Here is a 23,852-nt window from a genome sequence, read left to right on the forward strand (position 1 = left end):
AAGGAAGTACCTTTTATAATTTGATTTCTTGGCAATAATTCTTTTGAGTATTTTTTCTTTGCCAGGTTAAACATGCAGTGCTGGTGTTATAATTTATCATATATGTATTTTTCTTTGCAGGTTTAAACACAATGCTGGTGCAAGGGTTTTGTGAAGTTGAGTTTTATAGTATATTTTTTTTTTTTCTATAGACAAGATATTGAATTATGAGGTATTGTAGTTGACCTTTTAGTGTCTTGTACTGTACCTTTCTGCTGATCTGCATGTTTACATAACATCTGCTGTGACAATACTATTTTGCATGGTATACTCCTCATATAATTAAAAAAATATTGCAATAAAGGTAACTCATACCTTCTTTAGTGTTAGCTAAGGTAAGTATAATTATATTATGTGCAACATCAGGATACTTTTGTAATGTAAATGCTACTATTTTCATGTCTGAAGAATTCTGGGAATTGAAGTATTCATTAAAGAGATGTAAACGTTGCTATCTTTCCTCAAATTTTTTAGATATTTATCACTTACTGGTACACTGCATTATCAATTGCTACTTTTTAGATCTTTATTATTTGTAGTTTTTAACTTTGTGGCAGTTGTTACATAATATCTTGATGCTGAACGGTTATAGATGTTATTACCTCAGAATTACCTAACTCTTGTTTACGTACGTCAAAAGACCAAATTGCAATTTGATATAGTACATTTTATATTACAGTATTTGGGTACTACTATATTTTTTTATAGTTTTAAGGTGCTGCAGAAGAAGCACTTTACAAAATGTTAAATGATAACTAATTTAGTAAAATACTCGTAGTATCCGTAACATTTGTATGATCAATTTGTTGTCAGACATTGTATTGGTACAGTACATTTATACAAACTCAAAACTTCGTTTTAGTGATATGGTAATGGTATTATGTTATGGAGGCAGGAAAGGACTGTTGACACATGAATTTAGGCAAAATGGAAAAATAATGTGTTCAATAAGCTTGTGTGTTTAGTTATTCATGCCTCAAAATTGTTATCCTCCTTGCCTTGACAATAGAGTTTATGTACTGACTGTGATTTGAGACTAGAAAATGAAATTTTTCATTGTCAGGGAAATAACTTTCAGAGATATAAACAGAGGCTTATATCCCAAAGCTTTTAACCTTTGCTCATTGCTCACAAGCAATTTTTACTTTTTTTTTTTTGCATAGAAGCACACAAATAGCACTGTGAACATATATTTTTACACCAAAGAGAAGTCCTGATATTTTCCTGCTTCAAAATATAATTTATTCCAGATTAATATATTGCTATTTATATGTCTTGGTGTTTTTATAAAATGATGTAATCAAATGAAAACATGTTTTCTTATTCCCTTCTTTGATTGTATGTCTTTATTTTTTTAATAATTGATCAGCTGTATCAAACTGAAATGTGTTGCCAAAGTTCACCACTTTACTTACATCAGCTGCTTGATGTATATTAGTACATGTAAAATAATTCAAGAAATAACTGTGAAAAGACAAAGGAAAATAAAGCTGGGGTTAGAAAAAAAAAGTGTAACAATTTGTGTGGAAACTGAGGTCAGTAAATTAACAAATTATTTAAAGTAATTTGTACTTTTCCTAGATCGTGCATATGGAGGTGCTGCAATTATTATTAATAAATCTCTAAAGCACTCCACAATACAACTAAATACAACTCTACAAGCTGTCGCTATTTCAGTCATTTTGGAAAAGAGGATAACAATCTGCTCCATATACCTCCACCAGACCTTGCTTTCAACATTTGAGATACTCAGTCCTTAATTAACCAACTTCCAGCTCCTTTACTTCTCCTAGGTGACTTTAATGCCCACAACCCCCTTTGGGGAAGTCGGTTTTTAGACAGTAAAGGGAAATTAGACGAAGACCTTATTGACAGGAATGATGTTACCCTATATAATAATGGGTCAGTGACTTTCCACAACATTCATGACAATCATTTCTCTGCACTGGACCTTAGTATTTCTTCAACAAGTATCCACCTTGATTTTAACTGGTCTGTTAATGAAGATTTAAATGAAAATGATCACTACTCGATCCATTTGAAATATGCTGTAAATGCTCCATGATAGGGAGTTTGAGTCCTTTCATTCTCATCTAGATGCCTGTGACTACTTTATTGAATCTTTGAAGAGTGCTGAAGGCTTGATTCCAAAAACAAAAGGCAAACCTTGTAGACCTGCAGTTCCCTGGTGGAATAAGACGTGGTATTCTGAGGAAAGTGACTAGGAAGTGCTACAGACATTACAAAACTAGTGGCTTCCCTCAATCTAAATTAATCTACAAACGTACTTTAGCCAAGCAGCGGCGCTTTTATAAAGAGCATGTTGGCTTTACTATATTAATGGAATAAACTCCAAGACACCACTAAGAGTGGTGTGGCGCAAAATAAGGAAACCGAGTGGAAAATTTGTTGCGTCACCATTACCCTCATTAATAATAAATGACACTCTAATCACAAGAGCCCACTGAAGTTGCCAATGAGCTAGGAAAACACTTTTCTAAAGTTTCCAGCCCTAACAATTATTCTCCAGAATTTCAAAGAATTAGGAATTCTGAAATTTGATTCGGGAAAATCTGAACCATACAACTACAAATTTTCCCTAAGAGAATTTTGTGAGGCCCTCTCCTCAAGTGAATCTACAGCTGCAGGAGAGGATACAATCATATATGAAATGCTGAAACACCTCCCAGATGATGCCAAAAAATATTTACCCAAAGACTGGAAAATATCCATAATTGTCCCTATTAAGAAGCTTAATAAAGATGCTTCCCAAGCCACCAGCTATAGACCATTAGCTCTTACCAGCTGTGTGTGTAAGCTGATGGAGAAAATGATAAATACTAGACTAGTTTGGCACCTGGAAACCAAAGGATTAATATCGCCATTTCAATTTAGTTTCTGAAAAAATTGCTCCACCCTTGATCTTTTGCTGAGGCTGACCAACCAAATCCAGCAAGGATTCGCCAAACAATGTCAGACCGTCGGCATATTTTTTGACTTGGAGAAAGCATATGACACTACCTGGATAAGGCATCATGAAACAATTGCACAAGATGGGCATATGTGAGAGAATGATCAAGTTTATCTATTTCTTTTTAACAGACAGATTTTTTAAGGTAAGAGTGGGAAACTCCCTCTTCCAGCCTTTTATGCAGGAGGAAGGAGTTCCCAAGGAAGTGTTTTAAGTGTAACACTCTCTTCAGTGGCAATAAATAGTGTGGTTGAAAAAATCTCGCCCCTGTTAAGTGCTCGCTTTTTGTCGATCTTGCAATATACTGCACAGGATATGATTCCTTGTCTGTATGTAAACATTTGCCAAGGTCTATTAATGCTATTACTAAGTGGGCTGATGAGAATGGTTTTAATGGTTTTAAATTCCCCTCTTCCAAAACTGTAGGAGTAAGATTTAATGTTGGATTAAGATTTACCAGGTGCCAGCATGTGGATGAGGTTCCCACACTTAGTCTAAAAGGGTCTATCCTTCCTTATGAAAATGAAGTAAAATTTCTGGGGATGACTATAGACCATAAATTAACATGGGCCAGCCACATATATGCCCTAAAGATTAATGTTAAACAGTCTTTGAATATTTTAAAGGTTGTTTCTGGATTTAGTTGGGGGGCTGATAAGAAATCCCTTCTGAGGCTATATGACTCTGTCGATCTAAGCTAGACTATGGTTGTCAAATTTATTCCTCGGCTTGTAAAACTGAGCTACAGGAACTGGATGTTGTACACAACATGGGATTGAGAATATGCTCAGGGGCTTTTAGAACTTCGCCTGCTGAAAGCATATACTTTGACACAGATCATTTTCCCCTTGATCTAAGAAGGCAAGAGGTAGGGGTGCGATACGTGGCTAGAATGAAAAGCGCTCCCAAAAATCCCTCCTTTCAAGTACTAAAGGAAACAGACTCTCAAAGTTTTTCTTGTACAGGAGCTTCTAAACCATTCCAAATTCGACAATGAGGATGTTAAGAATAATCATCTTAAATCCCAGAAAGTCCTGGAAGTAGAATATCCTGTATATCTTCAATGGCTTATTCCAGAAGCATTATAATCATCTTAAATCCCACAAAGTCTTGGAAGCAGATATCCTGTATATCCTCAATGGCTTATTCCAGAAGCATTAGTACGTAAGAAATTATTTAACAAAAAGGACTGCACTGAAGAAGAGATTAGGGGAAAATTCTTAGGCATGACATTACCCATGCTAATTATACAAAGATCTATACAGATGGATCAAAGTCAGATAGTGGTGTTGGTTGCGCTGTTATCCTTGGTGATACAGCATACACAGCTAAATTGTCTGACTCTGCATCAATATTTACTGCCGAATTAACAGCCGTAGTCACTCTCCTAGGTTTAGTTTTTCAAGTAGAGACACTAATTTTGTCATGTACTCAGACTCTAAAAGCACTTTAGAAGCTATTAAAAAATTTAATAGCTTCCCTCCATTAATTAAAAAAGTTAAGGAGTGGCTTTTTTGTATCTATTGCCTGCGTAAATCAGTCTCCTGTTTTGTCCCTTCTCACGTGGGGATTCCCGGAAATGAGATGGCAGACAGGGAAGTGAAAGCTGTAAGTACTTTATCAGAAACCTCTCTCAGAAAAGTGCTTCAACAGACCTAAAAGGTCCTATTAGATCCTGTTTTACGTAAATGGCAAGAAAGGTGCACTTCTCTTCTTGCCAATAATAAAAAAAAAATAGAAATACTGTATTAGAGATACTGCTGTGGTCTTTGTCATTCCAGCTTGACAGACCAACAGAGGTTATTTTAACCAGATTACGGATTGGGCACTCTTGTTTAGCCCATCAGTTTATTTTTGAAGGAAGCAGCCCTCCAGAGTGTGCTTACTGTGACGAGACACTAACAGTGGAGCACATTCTGGTGCTCTGCCCCAGATATTTTAACCAAAGAGAAAGATATTTCTAGGGTAAATCCCTCTCTGATATTTTGGGAGATGAAGCAGATATTTCTGCTATCATCTCTTTTTAAAATGTATAAAAATTATTTTACGAGATTTAATTTTTTTCCTAATATTACATCACACAGAATAATAATGACATTAAATTTTTTATTATGTATTTATCACATCATTCATTAAATTTCATATCTTTATTTATTGGTCACATCACTTCATTTTACTTATTGATCATTTCTTTCATTAATTCATAAATTCATTTACCTTAACAAAATTTATTTTCTCTTCATTACGGCGCTGAATGGCCTTCTTGGTCCTAGTGCCTGGGCTTTTGCCCTAAATATCATACATCCATCCATCCAATAGAAGGGGCATGGGCAAGTAAAAAGGAGGTTCCCTTTAAAATTTGCATTCTCCCTCCTCCACTGTCACAAGTGAGGGCTTGCTCTCTCGCTACTGGATGGCATGGCAGCATCAGAGAGCAGAGGAGTGGATAGTTTTGGTTCTGAAGGGTGGTTACAGACCCCTTCAAGGACCACTGACCACGTCTTTCCCCAGTGCCAATCCTGTTCCCAATATACAAAGTGCACTCAACCAAAGCTCACCTTACCTGGATGACTGGTTAATCATGGCCTCCACAGAGGTGGTGCTACTTTGGGACAAACGACATCTGTCTCTCTGCCAGAATTTCATGATTGTTATCAACTGGCAGAAATGCAATTTGGTGCCCAAATAGACAATTAAATATCTAGACATAACTCTAAACACCAAGAAAGTTTGAGCCTTCCCTGCAGACCACTGGATAGACAACACCAGTTCAACATTGGCAAACAATCCTGGGTCACCTTATCTCTCTGGAGAAACTAAACAGGTCGTCTCAATTATGTTCTCTCCAGTAGCAATGGAAAAGACACTGATTTTTCTAAGAAAACCATTTCATTGCCCTGGTTCTTCTCAACCAGGAAGTTCAGGAAGATCTAGCATGCTAGTTGTTGGACAGAAATCTCCTGTACAGCATCTCTTATTGTTTGCCCCCGACCTGCTACTCTTCTTGGATGCTCTTGAAAAGGCCGGGGAACTCATCTGACAGGAGAGTTCACTTCAGGGACATGGACCTGAGCCTACAGTCTTTGCACATCAATATTCTAGAGATAATGGCAGTACGGTCGGCACTGCACACATTCCTACAACGTCCGTCTACAGGGTCACTCAGTTGAGATAAAGAAGCTGGGAGGAATGGTTCCCCCAATCTGTGCTGTCTAGCCATAAAGATGTGCAAGTGGACATCAGTACACCTGCTGGAGTTGAAAGCCTGGTATATTCCCCCCCCCAAAAATATATCGTTGCTGACCAAGTCAACAGGATCGAGTCATCGGACCTGAAAAGGTCTCTGCACCAGGCATTAGTGAGCAGTCTGTTCAAGGTGTGGGGATGTCCGATGATTCATTCGTTCTTTAAATCTTCAGCTGAAAACCCTTATAAACTCAAGAGAGATTCTAAAGGTAGTAGCCTACATAAAGAAGCTGGGAGGAATGGTTCCCCCAATCTGTGCTGTCTAGCCATAAAGATGTGCACATGGACATCAGTACATCTGCTGGAGTTGAAAGCCTAGTATATTCCACCCCCCAAAATATATCGTTGCCGACCAAGTCAACAGGATCGAGTAATCGGACCTGAAAAGGTCTCTGCACCAGGCATTAGTGGGCAGTCTGTTTCTCTGCACCAGGCATTAGTGGGCAGTCTGTTCAAGGTGTGGGGATGTCCGATGATTCATTCGTTCTTTTAATCTTCAGCTGAAAACCCTTATAAACTCAAGAGGATTCCAAGGGGAAATCAGCCTGCATAAATGAGACAAGTTATAGGAAAAAGTGATAAATAAATATATGGGAATATAAAATAAAACTAATACACTTGAAATTCAGAAGACATCAGGAGAGAGCAGGAATGAATTTACTTCTCCCATAAATATTTCCAGATCGGATGATTCCACAACCGCACTAGGTAGACTGTTCCACGCTTTAGCTGTAGCAGAGATAAAACTTTTGGCAAACTTGAATAGTATTAAACCTGATATGTAATATTTGTTATGGCACCCTGCCCACCACTGCAAGCAAAACAGTTAGGTCAGGTAAAGAAGAGTACAGAGGATATTTGTTATTGTACTGCATTTTATGTAATAGACATAATGAATTTGTCTATGCCACAAGTCAACATTAAGACTTTGCATGACTGATGACAAAATTCTGCCCAGTTTGAAATGTGTGTCAGCACCCAAAGACCACACTGGAGAAGGGTACTATTGTTGTGGTTTTTTCTCTTGGGAAGAGTGCTTATTTAATTGAAGATATGGAGCAAGAGCAATGGTTTTACTAAAGCCATCTTGGGGAGTAAATCATACAGTCTCTACTTAAGCTAAATTTATTTTCTAATCGTTTTATTTCTAAGCAATCTACAACCAGCATAAGTTACCTGTGGACAATAATTTACTGGATCAATCCCTACCTAATCACATACTAACCTACAATCAATCCAGAGGACACTCTCATAAATATATACAACTTGATAATCATCAATTTCCTATACACCCTTTTCCATTAACATGAAAATACACAGTGTGAGCATATTTAAAACTATACCAAAAACAAACCAACCTTCAATACATATGTCAAATCACTTCAGGAATATCTATGCAACTGAGCTTTTTCATGAAAAGAACATATATACCAGTATATATATATATATATATATATATATATATATATATATATATATATATATATATATATATATATATATATATATATATATATATATATATATATATATATATGTGTATGTATAAGCAGCTCCTCATACACTGTAAACTCTTTTTCCATCATACAAATGAGATGAAGTAAAAGCCTCCCTCCTTTGCAAACTGGTTACTCAAGACTTTTCAATAAGGAAATTTGACTCATAAATCAACTTTATTTTTTAAAGTTTCATCACACAATACGAGGAATTGTATAAAAACCCAATCAAAGCAGAACCAGGTAACTGCTTTTGCCTTCTGGATCTAGCAAAAAGATAACTCCTCACATAAAAAAATTTAAATACATTATATAAATACTGATTATCATTCACTGTCTATTATACCTCACAGTGAAATTCTTTAACAGGTTTCCAGAACACCCTCTCTACCATAGTAACTCATACGACTTCCCAGTATAGTTTTCATGTCAGCATGTCAACTGACTCAAATCCACAAAGCTGCAAAAATACTCCACCTCACAAGGGGCAGACCTTTCCACAACTATTCCTGTGGAGGAAGGTGCATGATTAGAAAAATGGGTGGAATGTTGACTAATAAAAACACTAAAAATTAGATTAATGAATACATATAATCATACATAACCAAAACAAGAATAGTTCTTCTCATAAACACTCATCCTCTTTTAACACTACACTGTAGTGAAGGCATGAGTAAGAGGCTGCATCTACAAACTTTCTAACTTATTCAAGACAACAAGCAGACAGGTCAAGAGCTCTTGTGAGCGGAAATGTAGTGCCTGACACGAGGCAAACAAAATACAGATTAACATACATTCAACTGTGTTTGTTTGAGAACAGAAAATGGTACATAATTCTATGTGCAAGTTACGGGCATAATTCTGATATATATGGCTGGAAAGCTGACATTGTATTGCTTCCAGTAGGAATGATACATTTGTGTTAGGAACAATCGTTTGCCGATTGTTCCCTTGGTGGATTGTTGCCTCCTTTGTTTTGTTTGTTTTTCTTGCTGGCGAGTTGACGTCTGCTGGATGGCGTCAGACTTCGTCAGTCAGGTTCATAACAGCAACAAGTCAGGTTCGTAGCAGCAACGAGCCAGGTTCTGGAGGGCAGAATGACCGATGGTCCTGGGCAGCAGCGAGTCAGTTGGGGTAGCAGCAGCAGGTATCCGTACCTGCGAGTCAGGTCCTGACAGCAGAGCAGAGCAGCGGAGAGTTTCTTGAGGACGAGATGGTTGCCGTGTCGGCTCTGTCTTGGTCGTCGTGATTAGAGGAGGACATCAGTACGTTTCTTGGAGGACGAGATGGTTGCCGTGTCGGCTCTGTCGTGGTCGTCGGTACTGGAGGAGGACGTCAGCACTGTGCTTGAGGACGAGATGGTTGTCGTTTCGACTCTGTCGGAGTTGTCCTGCAGTGTTCCTTTAAAGCAGCTTGGGGCTGTTTCGACGGCTCTATTGAGTTCGTCTGGTGATGTTATTTTTCATGATTTTATCTTGATTTTAACCCTACTGTGCTGATTTTGTTTAATGATCCCGTTTTGTTCAGGCTTGATGTATTTAATTTTGCTGCTCTTGTATTTGTTTGTTTTTATGTATTACGCTGCCTGTATTAATTAATTTTGCTGCTCAAGTGTTTATTAATTTGTAGTTTAAATTACTTGTATTTTGCTGCTGTTAAGTAATTAATTCTATTGATCTATTTGAGGTTTAATTATTATGCTGCCTGTGTATTAATTGATTTTGCTGCTCAAATGTTTATTAATTTCAAGTTTAAATTATTTGTGTTCTGCTGCTGTTAAGTAATTCATTCATTTGTAGTAATGTTCATTTTATTGTTTATTTTAAATTGAACCTGACTCGACTGTAAATATGTATATAACTAACTTGTAATAAATTAACTTTAAGGTAACTTTTTGGTTTTGTTCAGCTCCTCCCTCCTTTGTTTGTCACCTCTCGTCAGTCATTTCAGCCCAATTGCTTGTTTATTTTAAAGAACCTGTCGATCTCGAGAGGTAATAATTTGACATGACATGATCATGGGCGATAATATATATTAAAAGAGTGTATGCTGTCAGCTGTGTTTCTTATACGTGCGTGTCCAGCGTGCATGTCCGGAGATGTTCTCTGTGAAAGGTGGATGCCTGCAGGGTGTGATTTTGGGCGGCCAGGTAAGATGGACGATCGTGTAGGTCCATGTGGGACCCTATTGGACTTCCCCACCTTAGAGAGGCCTACAGTTGTGGGTCGGTGTCTGGGAGGTATGCTAGTTTAAGTCGATTGATAGAAACCCAGACGGTTCTGCCGTCAACTGTCATCTGGTAGGCTTGGTCTCTTCTTTGGATAATCCAGTGTGGTCCAGAGTAGGCTGGGGAGACAGGGGCTCTGTGTGCGCCCACTCAGTATGAATGTGTATTTCACGTTCTGCAGCTCGTTGGGGATATACACTTTTTTAGCCATGTCATAGGTCGTCTTGGCCGGCATTATGGGGATGTTGGGCTTGTTCGATGTTGAAAGACGTCTGCCAGCAATGTTAATGCTTGTCCATACAGGGCTTCTGCTGGAGATGCGTTGAATGCTGTGTGTGGTGACGTTCTCAGGCCCAGCAGGACCCAAGGTAACTTTTCTCCAGCTCCCGCCTTGACATCTGGCGGTGAGTGATGCTTTCAACAATCGGTGTAGCCTTTCGATGATGCCGTTGGCTTCTGGGTTGTAAGGCATGAATGGGGGCAGACAGAAGGTGGCGATTGTGTCACTGGAGAGGCTGGCATCTTTGAGTAAGAGGTTGTCTCTACAAACTTACTAATTTATTTAAGACAACAAACAGACAGGTTAAGAGCTCTTGCGAGCGGAAACACAGTGCCTGACATAAGGTGAACAAGATACATTGTGTGTTTGTTTGAGAATGGAAAATAGTACATAATTCTATATACAAGTTATGGACATAGTCCTGATAAACATAGCTGGAAAGCTTATATTGTATTGCCTCCAGTAAGAATGATACATTTGATGTGACATGATCATGGGCGATAGCATACATTAAATGAGTGTATGCTGTCGGCTGTGTTTTTTATACATGCATGTCTAGCATACATGTCAGGCGATGTTCTCTGTGAGGAGTGGATGCCTGCATGGTATGATTTCAGGCAGCTAGGTAAGGTGGACGATCATGAAGGTCCATGTGGGACCCTACAACATTTCTTCTTCCTCTTTTCAGTCAACATTTACACACTTTTTTTTCTTCAATTATAACCCAATCTTATGTTTTAGCCCCAGTTTTTACAAAAAATTCATATCCAGCAAAGTATTTTCAGAGGTTTTAAATTAGTGCACAGATGACTGTTATTAATTAATAAGAGTCATCTCTATCCTTACTACTATCATACTTACCTTCTACTGTACTACTTCTTACATCTGTCCTATCACTACTGTCCAAACCAACCCGATATATAGCTGACTGTTCTAAAATTCTCCTACTAACTATTGGACTACTTTTTCTAAATCCCTGGAACTTTTCAATCTCTGTATGTACTTAATTCACATAACACCTCATCAACATTGTCTAATAGAGTCGACCCCCGCCTATTTGCGGTTCCAGATCCGTGGATTTTTCTATGGAAGATATACATACATTATTCATGGAAAATTCGCCTATTCACAGTATGTTTCATAGAGAAATATTCACTAATTACTGTATTTTCATATCATTTTTGTGACTAAATACATTTTTTGTGATTAAACTATTAAAATACTCAGGTACAGTATAAGCATTTTTAGACGTTTTTTTTTTTATGTTTGAATTATCAAAATAGGCAGTTATAAGCGTTTTTAGAGGGGTGTCAAGTATTCACAGATTTTAGCTATTCTTGGGGGGTTGTGGTACACATCCCCGGCAAATACCGGGGGTCGACTGCATGGTATTCAACCTATCTACATCACCATTGCCTCAGAGTTGTCTTCTCCCTTAATTGGAAACATACAAATATTAAATGTATGATCTAGTTCATTATCTATTTCAGTCCATTCTTCAGCCTGTACTCATATGCTTACACTATCCTTCCTTTTCTTACCTTTTTTCTTTCTTCTTCCTAGTCTTAACTGTTTCTATTAAAACTAATTGTCTCTTCTAGTAAGCTGCCCTCTTGCTTATCACATAATTTTCTACTCTCTCTTGCATACATTCATACTTTCAACCAATGACGTTGAGGTTCAGCCCAAAGAGCCCTCTTCCTACTCCGTTTCCCTGACTCTGCTCCCATTCCCCCCATTCACACCTAGATTCATACTTTATTTTCTATGCACTCCTGTTGCATGACCTACTATCCTGCACATTGCACACTTAGTCCTAAGCCCATCACACTTCCAGGCACAATGATCTGTTGTACCACAATTTCCACATACACCTACATCTCCTCACAACTCACAATTTCTTGCTACATGTCCTAACTTCCTACATTTGAAGCATCTGACTGTCTCACCACTGTACATTTCTCCAAACAATGTCCTATTTTACTGCATGCAAAACAGGCTCCTAATGCCCACCTACATTTGCCTATCCGATGTACTTCCTTTCCACCCTTATTACAATTAACTACTCTTTTCATAATATCACCAACATTCCTTTGCCTACTCCTACTCCCACTTAAACTTCATCCAAAGCTCTCACTTCTACTTCTATCCTGCCTTGTCCTACTACTGTTTCTCCTTATAGCTCTAGCTTTCCTATAATTCATATTTCAAATTACACTGCTATCATTACTATTTTGCATGTTAATAATCATTTACCTATCATCCCTGCAATCTATCTTTATTCCATGTCTAGTAGGCCCTTGAACAAAATCATTCCTAGGCTCAAAAAAAAAAGCCTATCACTGCATCTCGGTACAACCCACGTTTGGTCTTAAACTGCACTCTTTGCATTCTCCCCACATATGCTCACATTCCTCCTGTCTTCCCCATCTTCAAACTCAATACCTCCACAAACTTGAGCGCATCATTCCATTTTAATTGTTCATTCTTCCTTCTCATCTTTCCCATCCACTTTGCATTTATAACCTCAGCTACATAATTGGGAACGGTAGCCAGAAACTTCTTCATCAACATCTTATTGTCATTAATATCTTCATCCCCATACTTTTTCCTGGCTAAAGTTTAAAGTCGATGGACATACATTGACACACTCATTTTTCCCATCTTTACATCCTCAAACTCATTCTTCCCCTTATACCTTATTCTCTCTTTCAGTGATGAATCATTCTCTCTTTCACAACTTCATATCTCTGCCTTCCTACACTCATGACTGTTTGATAAAAGTCCAACAATCTACCTCTCAGAAATCACCCAGTCCTTGCAACTACAGTAATGCTGCTTACTATCACCATACTTTTCCAAGCAGTATCTTTCATACTCTTTAAAAAGTCATTTAAGTCTCTCTCACTTGATATGAAATACTTCTCTACCTTGGGTACTTCCCTGAGTACTATGGTTCTGTGTACCTCTTTCACTTCTTTATCACTCGAACTTTCTATCTCTCCCTCCGTTTTTTCACTCACCTCTGACTCACAGCCATCCTCACTTTACAGGATATATAGTGATTTCCCACTCTCATTTAACTTGTATACTATCCCTTTTTCTTGATCCTACTTTTCTTTACACTTTTCCTATCCGTCTCTTTCCTATCTTTTACACTCTCATCTTTTCCTAAAATCTTTTACGTAACTTTTGCACCCACATCCTGTCCTACAATCTTTTTCCCTTCCTCATCCTCCTCCTGGTCTGGAGTCAATTCTATCTGTCCTCTTCCTGCTGCCTCTTGTATTCCTCACTCTTATTAATTCCAAATCCTAATCTCCCATTAAACATTCTTTCTACTCCTCCATATTCCACTCTGATCTTCACCTGTTCCCTAACTGATTCCTTTATTTCCTTCACCATTTTCCTTAAATTTTCATTCTGCCTCAACTGCTCATTTCCTGCTTGTGCTTTCCTTAAGGACTCTCTTGTTTCCTCATAAATCAACTTCATTTTTTAAAATCTCATCACATAATATGAGGAATTATATAAGAATCCCATCACAGTACAACCGGGTACATAACTGTTTTATCTTCTGGGTCTAGCAAACTAATAACTCCTCACACAAAAACTTCAAAATACAGTATATGAATGCTGTTTATTGCTCACTATCTATTATGCCTCACACAAATGAAATTCTTTGACAGGTTTCCAGGAAACCCTCTCTACCACAGTAATTCGTAAGTCTTCTAAGTATAGTTTTCATGCCATCACACCAACTGACTCAAATCCACAAAGCTCCAAAAAACTCCACCTCACAAGGGGTGAACCTTTCCACAACTATTCCTCAAACATAGGTACATGATTATAAAAAATGGGTGGAATGTTGCCTAATGACACTAAAAATAAAATTAATGAATACAGTACATATAATTATACATAACCAAAACAAGAATAGTTTTTTCATAAATACTCATCCTCTTTTAACACTACAGTAATGCAAACAAGGAACAAGTGTTAAAACACTTAAATATAACAGCTTCATCCCAAAACATTATAAAACATTTCTGCAAGGTACAGAAAATTTTAAAAGTAATTTGTATTTTTCCTAACATACGAACATGAAATTCTTTACATGGGGATTTCACTTGTGAATGCGTGCTGGAACTGCTGTTTCTTTCAGACAAGGTCGTCAACTATCAAAAGGTAGCGGGGAAGCCCCAGCCACCTGCCTGTATGCACTCCACTTTGCCTTCCTAACATGTTTGCATGTTAGGAAAAATACATATTACTTTTAAATATGGTCTGGAAGAGCAGAGGAGAGTATCTTTGCAACTTTAGCCTGTTGAACATATGGGATGTTGCAACTTCTAAACTTCTGGGCATTAAGTAATAAGTATGCTTTTATTACCTGGTGAAGGCTGAAAGAACCAGTATGTGTCGGAGACAATAAAAAATGCTATAAAACCAACAGATTTGCTTCACTGACTATCCTCTTTCCCCTTGTCATGAGGGGGGACATGCATCGAATCAATCTACAAAAGCAACGATGGACAGGATACCCCATTGTGCAACTCGCACTTTCATTACCTTGGTAAGGCTGAAAGAACCAGTAGGTGTCGGAGACAATAAAACTTGCTATAAAACCAACGGATCTGCTTCACTGACTACCCCTCTCTCCCCTTGTTGAGAGGGGGGCATGCAACCAATCAATCTACAAAAACAATGATTGACAGGATACCCTGTCATGCAACTCACTTGCAACCCTTGTCTGTCCAGAAAGTGCTGGCTCACAATCTGACTCTCTGCTCCACGTGAGAACAGGGAGAAGACCAGTCGCTCACACACACTCTTTCCTCAGATAATACCTTAGACGAGATACTACCAGTCCCATTAGGGGAGGAGGGTGAACTACACAACTTGTTTGGCAGCCACCACAGGACCCAAGAAAAATGTTTTCAAGGACTTGTGGGTAATGTCCCAAAGATAAAGCAAAGTGAATGTGGCTGATGTGACCACACCCCAACTGATAACACCTGCTGAACCAACAAGTTCTTTCAGAATGCACAGTAGAAAAAAGAGAGAGAGAGAGAGAGAGAGAGAGAGAGAGAGAGAGAGAGAGAGAGAGAGAGAGAGAGAGAGAGAGAGAGAGAGAGAACAATGATAACACCTAGGTTGTGTTGTTGCTGAGAACTAAATGTGCTGACCAAAGTAGAAAACTTCTTCCATGAACTCAAAACAGTGAGCGAGTATATCGCGCCCAGGGCCATAAAACCGATCATAAAATTTGGAAACTGTGGCTTCACAATCTAGCTTACTCAAGCCATGAGTCAGCACCACCAAAAAGCAAACGCCAGCCAGCTCTATAACCCCGCCTTCAATAGGAGGCGTTTTCATGGAAATTCCAGGAAATTGGGGGCTGGACAAAGTGATGTACTTCAACACCCTCCAATCAAACATTCTAGGGAGGGGTCTTTCACACCCCCTCCTCAGATCATTTCCAATCAAGTCCTCTAAGGAGAGATTTGAACCACACCCACTAAAGTCCTTCCCAATCAACTGTTTGAGGGAAGGCCTTGCAGATAAATTCTTCCAATAGGACTGGAAGGAGGCAGAGATTGCAGATGACAAGAAATCCAGGGGTTTGAGAGCCAGGAGAGGAACTGAGGAGAGGCAGATTCGAGTTAACATCCACCAGGGAGAGTTGTGTCTCCCCTTGCTTTTGTGCTCCCCAAATAGACTTTTGGACTATTTTTTTAACAATAGTGATTTCGTTTACACAACTGTAACATGTTAAATTGTACTGAGTTTTTATAAGTAACATTTTGTTATTAAAGGTAGAGAAATTACAGAACTTGTCTCTATACGCCTTTCTGAGAGATATTAATACTTCGAGAAAACATTTCCTTCAACCATAACAGGTACGAGAAGCAGAAGGTGGAATCTACACTCAGCGAAGCTCGCAGGTGAGATTAATATACTTTCAAAAGGAACGCATAACAAATGCAAGGGACAGGGCAATGACCCTTACCTCAAGCTTTCACCTGGACCATACCCCATCTTCCTTGCCAGATGAGGAGTATGCCTGTTTGATCATCTCAGGCAGCCAGAAAGAGATCTTGTTCTTGGACACCTCTTTCTTGGTCGAGCCAGTCTGAGCTGTCGATATCTCTTACAATAGTACAAAAGCACTCTAATTGGACACAGTAGCATCTCATCTGGATCACTACCAACATATCTAGGACTCGAATCTGGCATCAGGGACCTATGAATTCTGGGACAAACTCTAGCATAACTGATCCCCTCCCCCGAGTGCTTAACATTAGAGGAGAGGCCATGAAGCTCGCCTACTCTTTTCACCAAACCCAGGGCAAGTAAGAAAACAGTCTTAAGGGTCAGATCCCTATTTGACTACTCTCAACAGTTCATAAGGGGTACGAGTAAGGTTCCTCAGAATGAGAGCCACATCCCACTCAGAGGGCTTGAGTTCCCTGGGTTGTCTAGGCTGTTCAAAGCTTCTCAGGAGCATGGAGATCTTCCATGAGGAAGAGAGATCAACTCCTTTCAACCTATGGCCTTGGCCAAGGGCAGACCTGTAGCCCTCAATGGCCAAGACAGAGAGAAGCTTTTCTCGATGAAGAAGGATGAGAAAGTCTACTATCTGCTGAAGAGTTGCTCTGATTGGAGAGACACTCTGTTGATGACATAAACTACAGAGGATGGCCCATTTACCCTACCACACAGCCACTGAGGATTTCCAAAGGTATCAAGACATCTTCACCATGCGGCATGAAAATCCTCTGGTCTCCAGGTGTGAAGTGCCAGCACTTCCACTGCCTGGTGATACCCCTCAATATGTGGTTGACACAGAAGGTTGTGTCGAAGGGGAACTTCTCTTAGGATCTCGGATAACAGAGCTAGTAGGTCCAAATACCCTAGATTCAGGGTTATCAACACCTTGTGATTAACCAATGAATCAGGCAAAACAGAGGAAAGGTGTAGGCCACTAGGTTGTCCCATGAGTGCTAGAAGGTGTCCTCCATAGTAGCCCATGGGTCCGGCACCAAAGAACAAAACACTGGAAGCTTCCTGTTGTGCTGGGTTGCAAACAGGTCTATACTCAGAGCCTCCCAAATCTTGAAGTCTCTCCACAATGCCTGGGTGTAGGAATTGTTCTGTCCCTATCACCTGACTCTGGTGACTGAACTTGTCTGCCACTACAGTCCAAGTACCCAGAATGTACCTGAATGACAGCTCTAAAAAGTGCGCTACTTCCCACTTGTGCACCTGCACAGCCAACCTGTGAATCTGGAAGGACACCAGTCCCTCTTGCTTGTTGGTGTTAACCACCACCATGGAGTTGTTGATCATCAACACCATGGAGTACCCCATCACCATATCCTGAAACTCCTGAAGGGCCCGCAACACAACTTTCAGTTCCAGGATATTGATGCAGTCCCACATACCTGACACCAAAAACTCCTCTGGGTGTGTGCCCCATCCCTCAGTCGATACATCCAAGAGCGGAAGCATCTTGGGAGGGGGAGTGCCAAGTGGCACTCCTATCAAGAGGTTCCTGTAATCTACCCACCAACTCAATTCTCTCCTTACTTCCTCAGGGGAGTGAGGAATAGGAAATAAAGGAGGGTCTATCGCTGGAGACCAGAATTCCTTGATACTCCACTGAGAGTGGAGGTGAAGCCACCCATGAGGAACCAGCTTCACCAACAACAGGCGACTCTAATTGATATGCCACTGCCAAGCAGGTTGTTCCTGTTGAGACAGGAACTTCTGTACTACCTCCCTAAACTTGCTGGTGCTAGAGTCTAAAGGGACAACTCTCACTGCTGCTGTATCTATCAGCATGCCCAGGTATTTTACCTTCTGCTTGGGTAAATTAAATATAATTCAATCTGTTATGATTCTTAATCCTAAGAATGTGTTAAGGGTTTTTTGAGCATTTCCAAGAAGTGATACAGGCAGGTATCCCATAGAGTTGACAATTATGTAACAGAGTCTGATGTAGATTTGATTTGATTTACGAAATTCAGACTATCAAGCCAAGTATTGGGGCACTTTTGACCATTCAGTCCCTAGGACAATGAAGAGCTGGAGTTGGAGTGGTAAGATAGCAGATAAAGAGATCCAGAAAATAAAGAAGTACAATGATCTTAAGGTGGTACTGGGAGAAAACCCAGTCAGAGAGGTTGGTCAGCAAGATTAAAGAGACACAAATGGAGGCAAAGTGAAGTCTAAAAAGTGGGTGCAGCTGGGAACTGAAGGGCCATTGCAAATGTGAGGTGTAATGGCAAAACTAACCCAACGGAGTGCATTGATGAAGAAAATTTTTTTATGTAACATTATCATCACTCGAACACTTTAGATCTTCTCCTGTTGTATAAGGGTGCGTCCACACAGGTGCTCAAACATGAGCTTGCAACATGTAAGCAACATATTACCGAATAAGCTCTTAACTTGTGAACAGTTGTGTCCAGGTAATAATGACAGCACTGCTTGGGAATATGTTGGCATCTCCGATGTGGACAAGACGAGGTGTGGCCTGCTCACATACATGGTGGACTAAGCACCCAGAGCACAGCAGACAGGGTGAAGTGACCCCAGGAGCAAACACTGATGTTGACTGATTTGTATTGAACACATCCAGTCCTATGGGATTCCACTACAGTTGACTACAAGGACAGGATGAAGAAATCAAGACACACGAAAGACAATCTCAGATCCTATGGGAACAGATCCAGCTGAGTTGGAGAGGATGATAAGGGGTTCTGATGGCCCACTTAAGGAGAGAATAAAGAAGATTAAGGACCAGAAACCTGGTGATTGTGCATACGCTTTAAATACACATGGACGCAAGTATCGTGACATCGCAGCTGTGAACACGTTCGCAACATTACTGGATCATGTTTCTAAAAAACTGTCTAAATACTGTTGCAAACATGCACCAAAGCATACTAAAATCAGTGTTCACAACAGATGTTTGAGCACCTGCCCTAACGGTACCCATACATGCACTGCATTAGTTATAAACTATGAAGGCCTATGCCCCTAAGGGAAGGCATCAAAAATAGATTCAGATCATTGCATCCATATGTTAGTAAGAAAACTCATTAAGAATTTTCCTACAACTTTTTCTCTGTGATTCACTCGAGTTTGTCAACAAATGGAGAGGAGGTCAAAATTTTGAATGTTATCTGGCTTCATGTCCACTTCTCTATATGCAAATAAATGCATATGTATATGTGCCAAAGGAGATAACAGATGTTGTACACATGGACTGATAATAATATTGCTGTAATGTTCAATTGCGAGCAAGAAAATTAACTGGACTGTTAATAATATTGCTGTAATGTTCAATTGTGAGCGAGAAAATTAACTGGACTGATAATGATATTGCTGTAATGTTCAACTGCGAGCAAGAAACTTAACTGTCTCCGACTGGTCAAATGCTACTGAATCATCCTAAAATTCAAAAATTGCTTATAAGAGTAATCACTTAAAAAGCAATCTTCACAACACCAAAAAATTATTTCAAACGCTAGAAACACCTAAAATTCGATGACAAATTCTCTTAAAGCGAGAATATCAGGCATTTAAATATGCATAATCACTTCCCCCAGGTCTCTGTTTACAGTCCTTGCACACAGTTAATTTATGATGGTTCCAAGAAAAATAACACCATTATTTATTGGCCATTGGCAGGGGAAGAATGCCCAGAGTGCGTCCTCCCTACCCGCTTTAAAGTTTTATCCTTTGGATGAGTGCATTTGAGAAAAGACTATATAGCGGTAGAAATGATCATAAATCAAGAAGAGTAATATCTTATAAGCAATTACCTATCAGAGGTCGTTTATATTCAAGTAGTCTTGTGAGTCAGCATTTAACCAGGAATTACTAAGATGCCTGCATAACAAGTTAACATAACACTTCACAACAGGGCCTGGAATTTCTGCATGCCAGGATGCCTTGCGCCTCTCTTCTTGCAGATTTACCTTAGAGGAGATGCAATACATTAATGATTTCCTAAAAATCACTAGGATTTTCATTTACAGCAAATGCTGAACTAGTGTAAGTCCAAAAAATTGCCTTCTAGGTCCAAAAATCAATGGGGGAAACTGTCGAATAATGCACTATGCATAAGAGTAAATTACTGCTATAACCTTCACTTTTCTAATCATTTCTGAAGAAAAATCAAAGAGTTTTTTGAAGCCACCGAACACCAATTCATTAGTTTATAAGTACAGCACTACATGGAGTATTCATTAGCGATAATGTCAACATGGGTGAAATTCATTTACAACCAGTAGCTGATATCGCATATAATGCTATTTGCGCGAGATATTTTCTCGTATAAGGAACAAAGTAATGAGAAATGCAATGAACTGAATTATGAAATTTAGGCTATATGTAAAAGCAAGCACTGGAGCACATTCACCCATTCGACACTTGAAAGCGAGCATGAATACACTGCACTATCCATCAGTGTTTATAATCTTTCCTATCCAAGAAAGTTCAGTTCTACTTGTTCTTCCTAGCATCCTGACGTGGTGCACTGCAGGCATTACTAAATGTTGCTTGCAGCGTTCCTTTGGCCTGCAGTTTCACCCATTTTTAGTTTTCTGTAAAAGAAAACTACTGACATGCTATTTGTCTGTCCGTCCGCATTTTTCCTGTCCGCCCTCAGAACTTAAAAAACTACTGAGGCTAGAGGGCTGCAAGTTGGTATGTTGATCATCCACCCTCCAATAATCAAACATATCAAATTAAAGCCCTCTAGCCTTAGTAGTTTTTTTTATTTAAGGTTAAAGTTAGCCATGATTGTGTGTCTCGCACCGCTATGGGTGCCAACAACACAGGCCACCACCAGGCCGTGGCTGAAAGTTTCATGGGACATGGCTGAGAGTTTCATACAGCATTATACGCTGCACAGAAAGCTCGACTGCAACGAAGAAACTTCGGCGCATTTTTTACTTGTTTTTCAGTCTCTTCCTTTACTTCTATTCCCACTTCCTCTCTTCCATCTTGCTGCCAAACCACCCCAACGCCTTGTTTCACTGTCAAGCACTTTGCTTTACAGCCAAATTTTCATAACTCAAACCAATCTTTCTAGCAAGCAAAAATAATTTATTTCTATGAACATTTCTCAGTAATTTTCATAATTCAGAATTTGTTTGTTACTTTCTTAGTGGTTCAATATTCTTCATTTATCATTATCTGCCGCATTTTTAATTTTCAGTTCCTTTCATTTCTTAACACGGCCTTTTCCTAGTTCCTGTGATTGTCCAATTTTGCCGCCTCTAGACTTCGTTCCCAACATTCTTCCCTATTTACCGTTTCTTACATGATCACTCTACAAATATTTTTCATGTAATATAAGACCTGTTTTCAAAATCAGTGCCATCAACTCTTCCTTTAATATCCCACGCCAAATCAGTTTCATTTGTAACTCGATAGTACATATCGTCATTTTCCTTTCTTCTTCATGCCCTCATTCAAACCTGCTAAAGTTCTTGATGTTACTTTTTTAATCGTATAAGCCTTTGAATCGATCAGGCAACGCTGAAGGCATAACAACATCCTTGTCCCTAAACATCGTCTCGGGGTCTTCATTAGTATGGCACTTCCTTTATCGTGTTGAAAGATTTTAGTTCTTTTTTTCGGCTTTGACATTGTTTTCCATTTGTGGGCTGCCTACCTATTTGCAGATCTCAATAATTTATGAAAGATAAATGAAAATTTAAGGCAAGCATCATAAAAATGCGATGTACTTTTGTGTTTCAAAGACTGGCCTGTGTTTTACATTAGAAACAACCTTGATGCCGCCTTCTGCTTTTCAAAAAGAAAAAAAAAAATCTTGACAAAGACATGATTTACCCTTTACATTGTGTAACATGCGCCCCGCTGGTATACAGCTGAAGTGATGCACTGTCAATAACTGACGTTTAGGTAACCCATGGCGGATATAATTGAGCGGATGGGCCAATCCGAGGATGTTGCAAACCAGTGGTTGCCGTGATGTGCTTCTGATACAGTCAGCGCGGGACCGTCTAACAAGCAACGAGGTGAGGAAAGGTGGCTCGTGGCTCGACTCTGCGTTGTCCGAGTACAGTTCTTTTTCGCAACCAACGTTTTTCAGTTCTGTTTATCCTATCTTTAGCGTCTATTTTTTTTTTTTACTGATTTACTTGTCATGTATTTTTACATATTCGCGATGGACGTAGTGCTTCAGCAACCGTTCTCCTAATATTTGTTGATGTTTGAAATAATTCATCAAATTTATCAACAAATGTTTTGGTGGACTGTTGGAGCCAAATATTAGTTTGTTTTGTTGTGTCGATTTGTATATTTTAAGCAAGTTTAGGGATGTGCTTTCGTTTTGTGTTCATCGCATTTATATCTTCATTTATTATTTGTACATGCCTACGATGACCGTGACTTCAAGGAAAAGCGTTTTCCAAAAGTAAGTTGATGAAAAAGATGTTTGCGATTCGTCATGTGTTTTGACAGGAGATGCACAGATCAGCTATTCATGTTAAGAAAAGTGGTGAAGCTATGTAAGGGAATCACAAGTCCCCCTTCTGATGGTTTGTTGATTGTGAGAAGGCATATGACAATATCCACAGAACAATATCATGGAGTCTTTCGTCGCTGTGGCATTCCCGCTAAAGCTGTACAGCCAGCTAATTATTAATTAATATTATCCAAGAACGATGTAGGTGGAAAATTATTCTTTATGTCTTATCGTGTGACTCTGCGCTAAATGGATGGGTGCTACAACGGAACGCTATTTCACTTGTGACGTCAGCCTTCTCGTATATTTCATAATGAAAAAAGTGGTCGGAGATGAAAGAAGATTTAGATTATTGAAGTAACGACAGAAACTTGACAGAATACGAATATGCAGGTGATGCTGTTTAATCAGCGAAAACCACAAGATTTATAAAGACTGCTTTACGGAATGCATCATACATCTACGGAGACTGGAATCAAAATTAACCTAAAAACAAAAGCAATGAGGAGAGTATACTCAGTGGGATGGCATAATATTAGATGGAGAAACAAGTAATGAGATTGTAGCTTTCAAATATTGGGGAACAAAGAAATCCGTTACAGGTTTTAAAGCATTAGAATTTAGTGAAAGACTAAAGAAAGGCAGAATAGAATCTGGAGAGCATGCAGCCTGAAACTGCATATGATTTCACGTAAGTCTAATACAATCTGCATTACATACGGACATAAACCATAGCATGATGATGAAAATATAAATCAAAATATTTTTTAGATTTGGGAATAAAGGTTTAAGAATAATACAAGTAGTCACATGGCAGGATATAGAGAAACGACATCGGAAGGGGAATTAGGGAAGTTCCATATTTGGATGTGATAATGACGAAAGGGAGATGGAGATGCTTTTTGAACATACCCTTCGTACAAGCTACCACAGAGAACAGTAGGCTACGTGGTAGTATCAGCTGGGCCGCTTAGGTGGGCACCACAAGATCTGAAAGACCTAGGCCTTCTCGGATGAAAACTATGAAATGGAAGGCTGGAGTTGAGTGGAGATTTGTACAAGATAAAGCACAGGAAAACTAT

At 39.2% G+C, this 23,852-nt stretch overlaps 1 protein-coding gene and 1 long non-coding RNA gene across 3 annotated transcripts in view; one reads left to right on the plus strand and one right to left on the minus strand.

The window, feature by feature from the left end:
• The window catches only part of LOC136833947 (prenylated Rab acceptor protein 1-like), a 39,225-nt gene extending 37,875 nt beyond the window's left edge, over positions 1-1,350 (plus strand). For both annotated transcript variants that reach the window (XM_067096228.1, XM_067096234.1), the window contains exon 6: positions 121-1,350. In XM_067096228.1, the coding sequence (XP_066952329.1) occupies positions 121-126 (6 nt within the window). In that variant the 3' untranslated portion in view covers positions 127-1,350. The remainder of the gene's footprint in view (positions 1-120) is intronic.
• A 6,478-nt stretch (positions 1,351-7,828) lies between these two features.
• LOC136833974 (uncharacterized) overlaps positions 7,829-23,852 on the minus strand; it is a 280,020-nt gene continuing 263,996 nt past the window's right edge. Inside the window, exon 3 of the long non-coding RNA XR_010851636.1 lies at positions 7,829-8,261. This is a non-coding gene — a long non-coding RNA (uncharacterized lncRNA). The remainder of the gene's footprint in view (positions 8,262-23,852) is intronic.

This window comes from Macrobrachium rosenbergii, chromosome 4 (assembly GCF_040412425.1).
Source record: "Macrobrachium rosenbergii isolate ZJJX-2024 chromosome 4, ASM4041242v1, whole genome shotgun sequence".
Taxonomy (NCBI): domain Eukaryota; kingdom Metazoa; phylum Arthropoda; class Malacostraca; order Decapoda; family Palaemonidae; genus Macrobrachium; species Macrobrachium rosenbergii.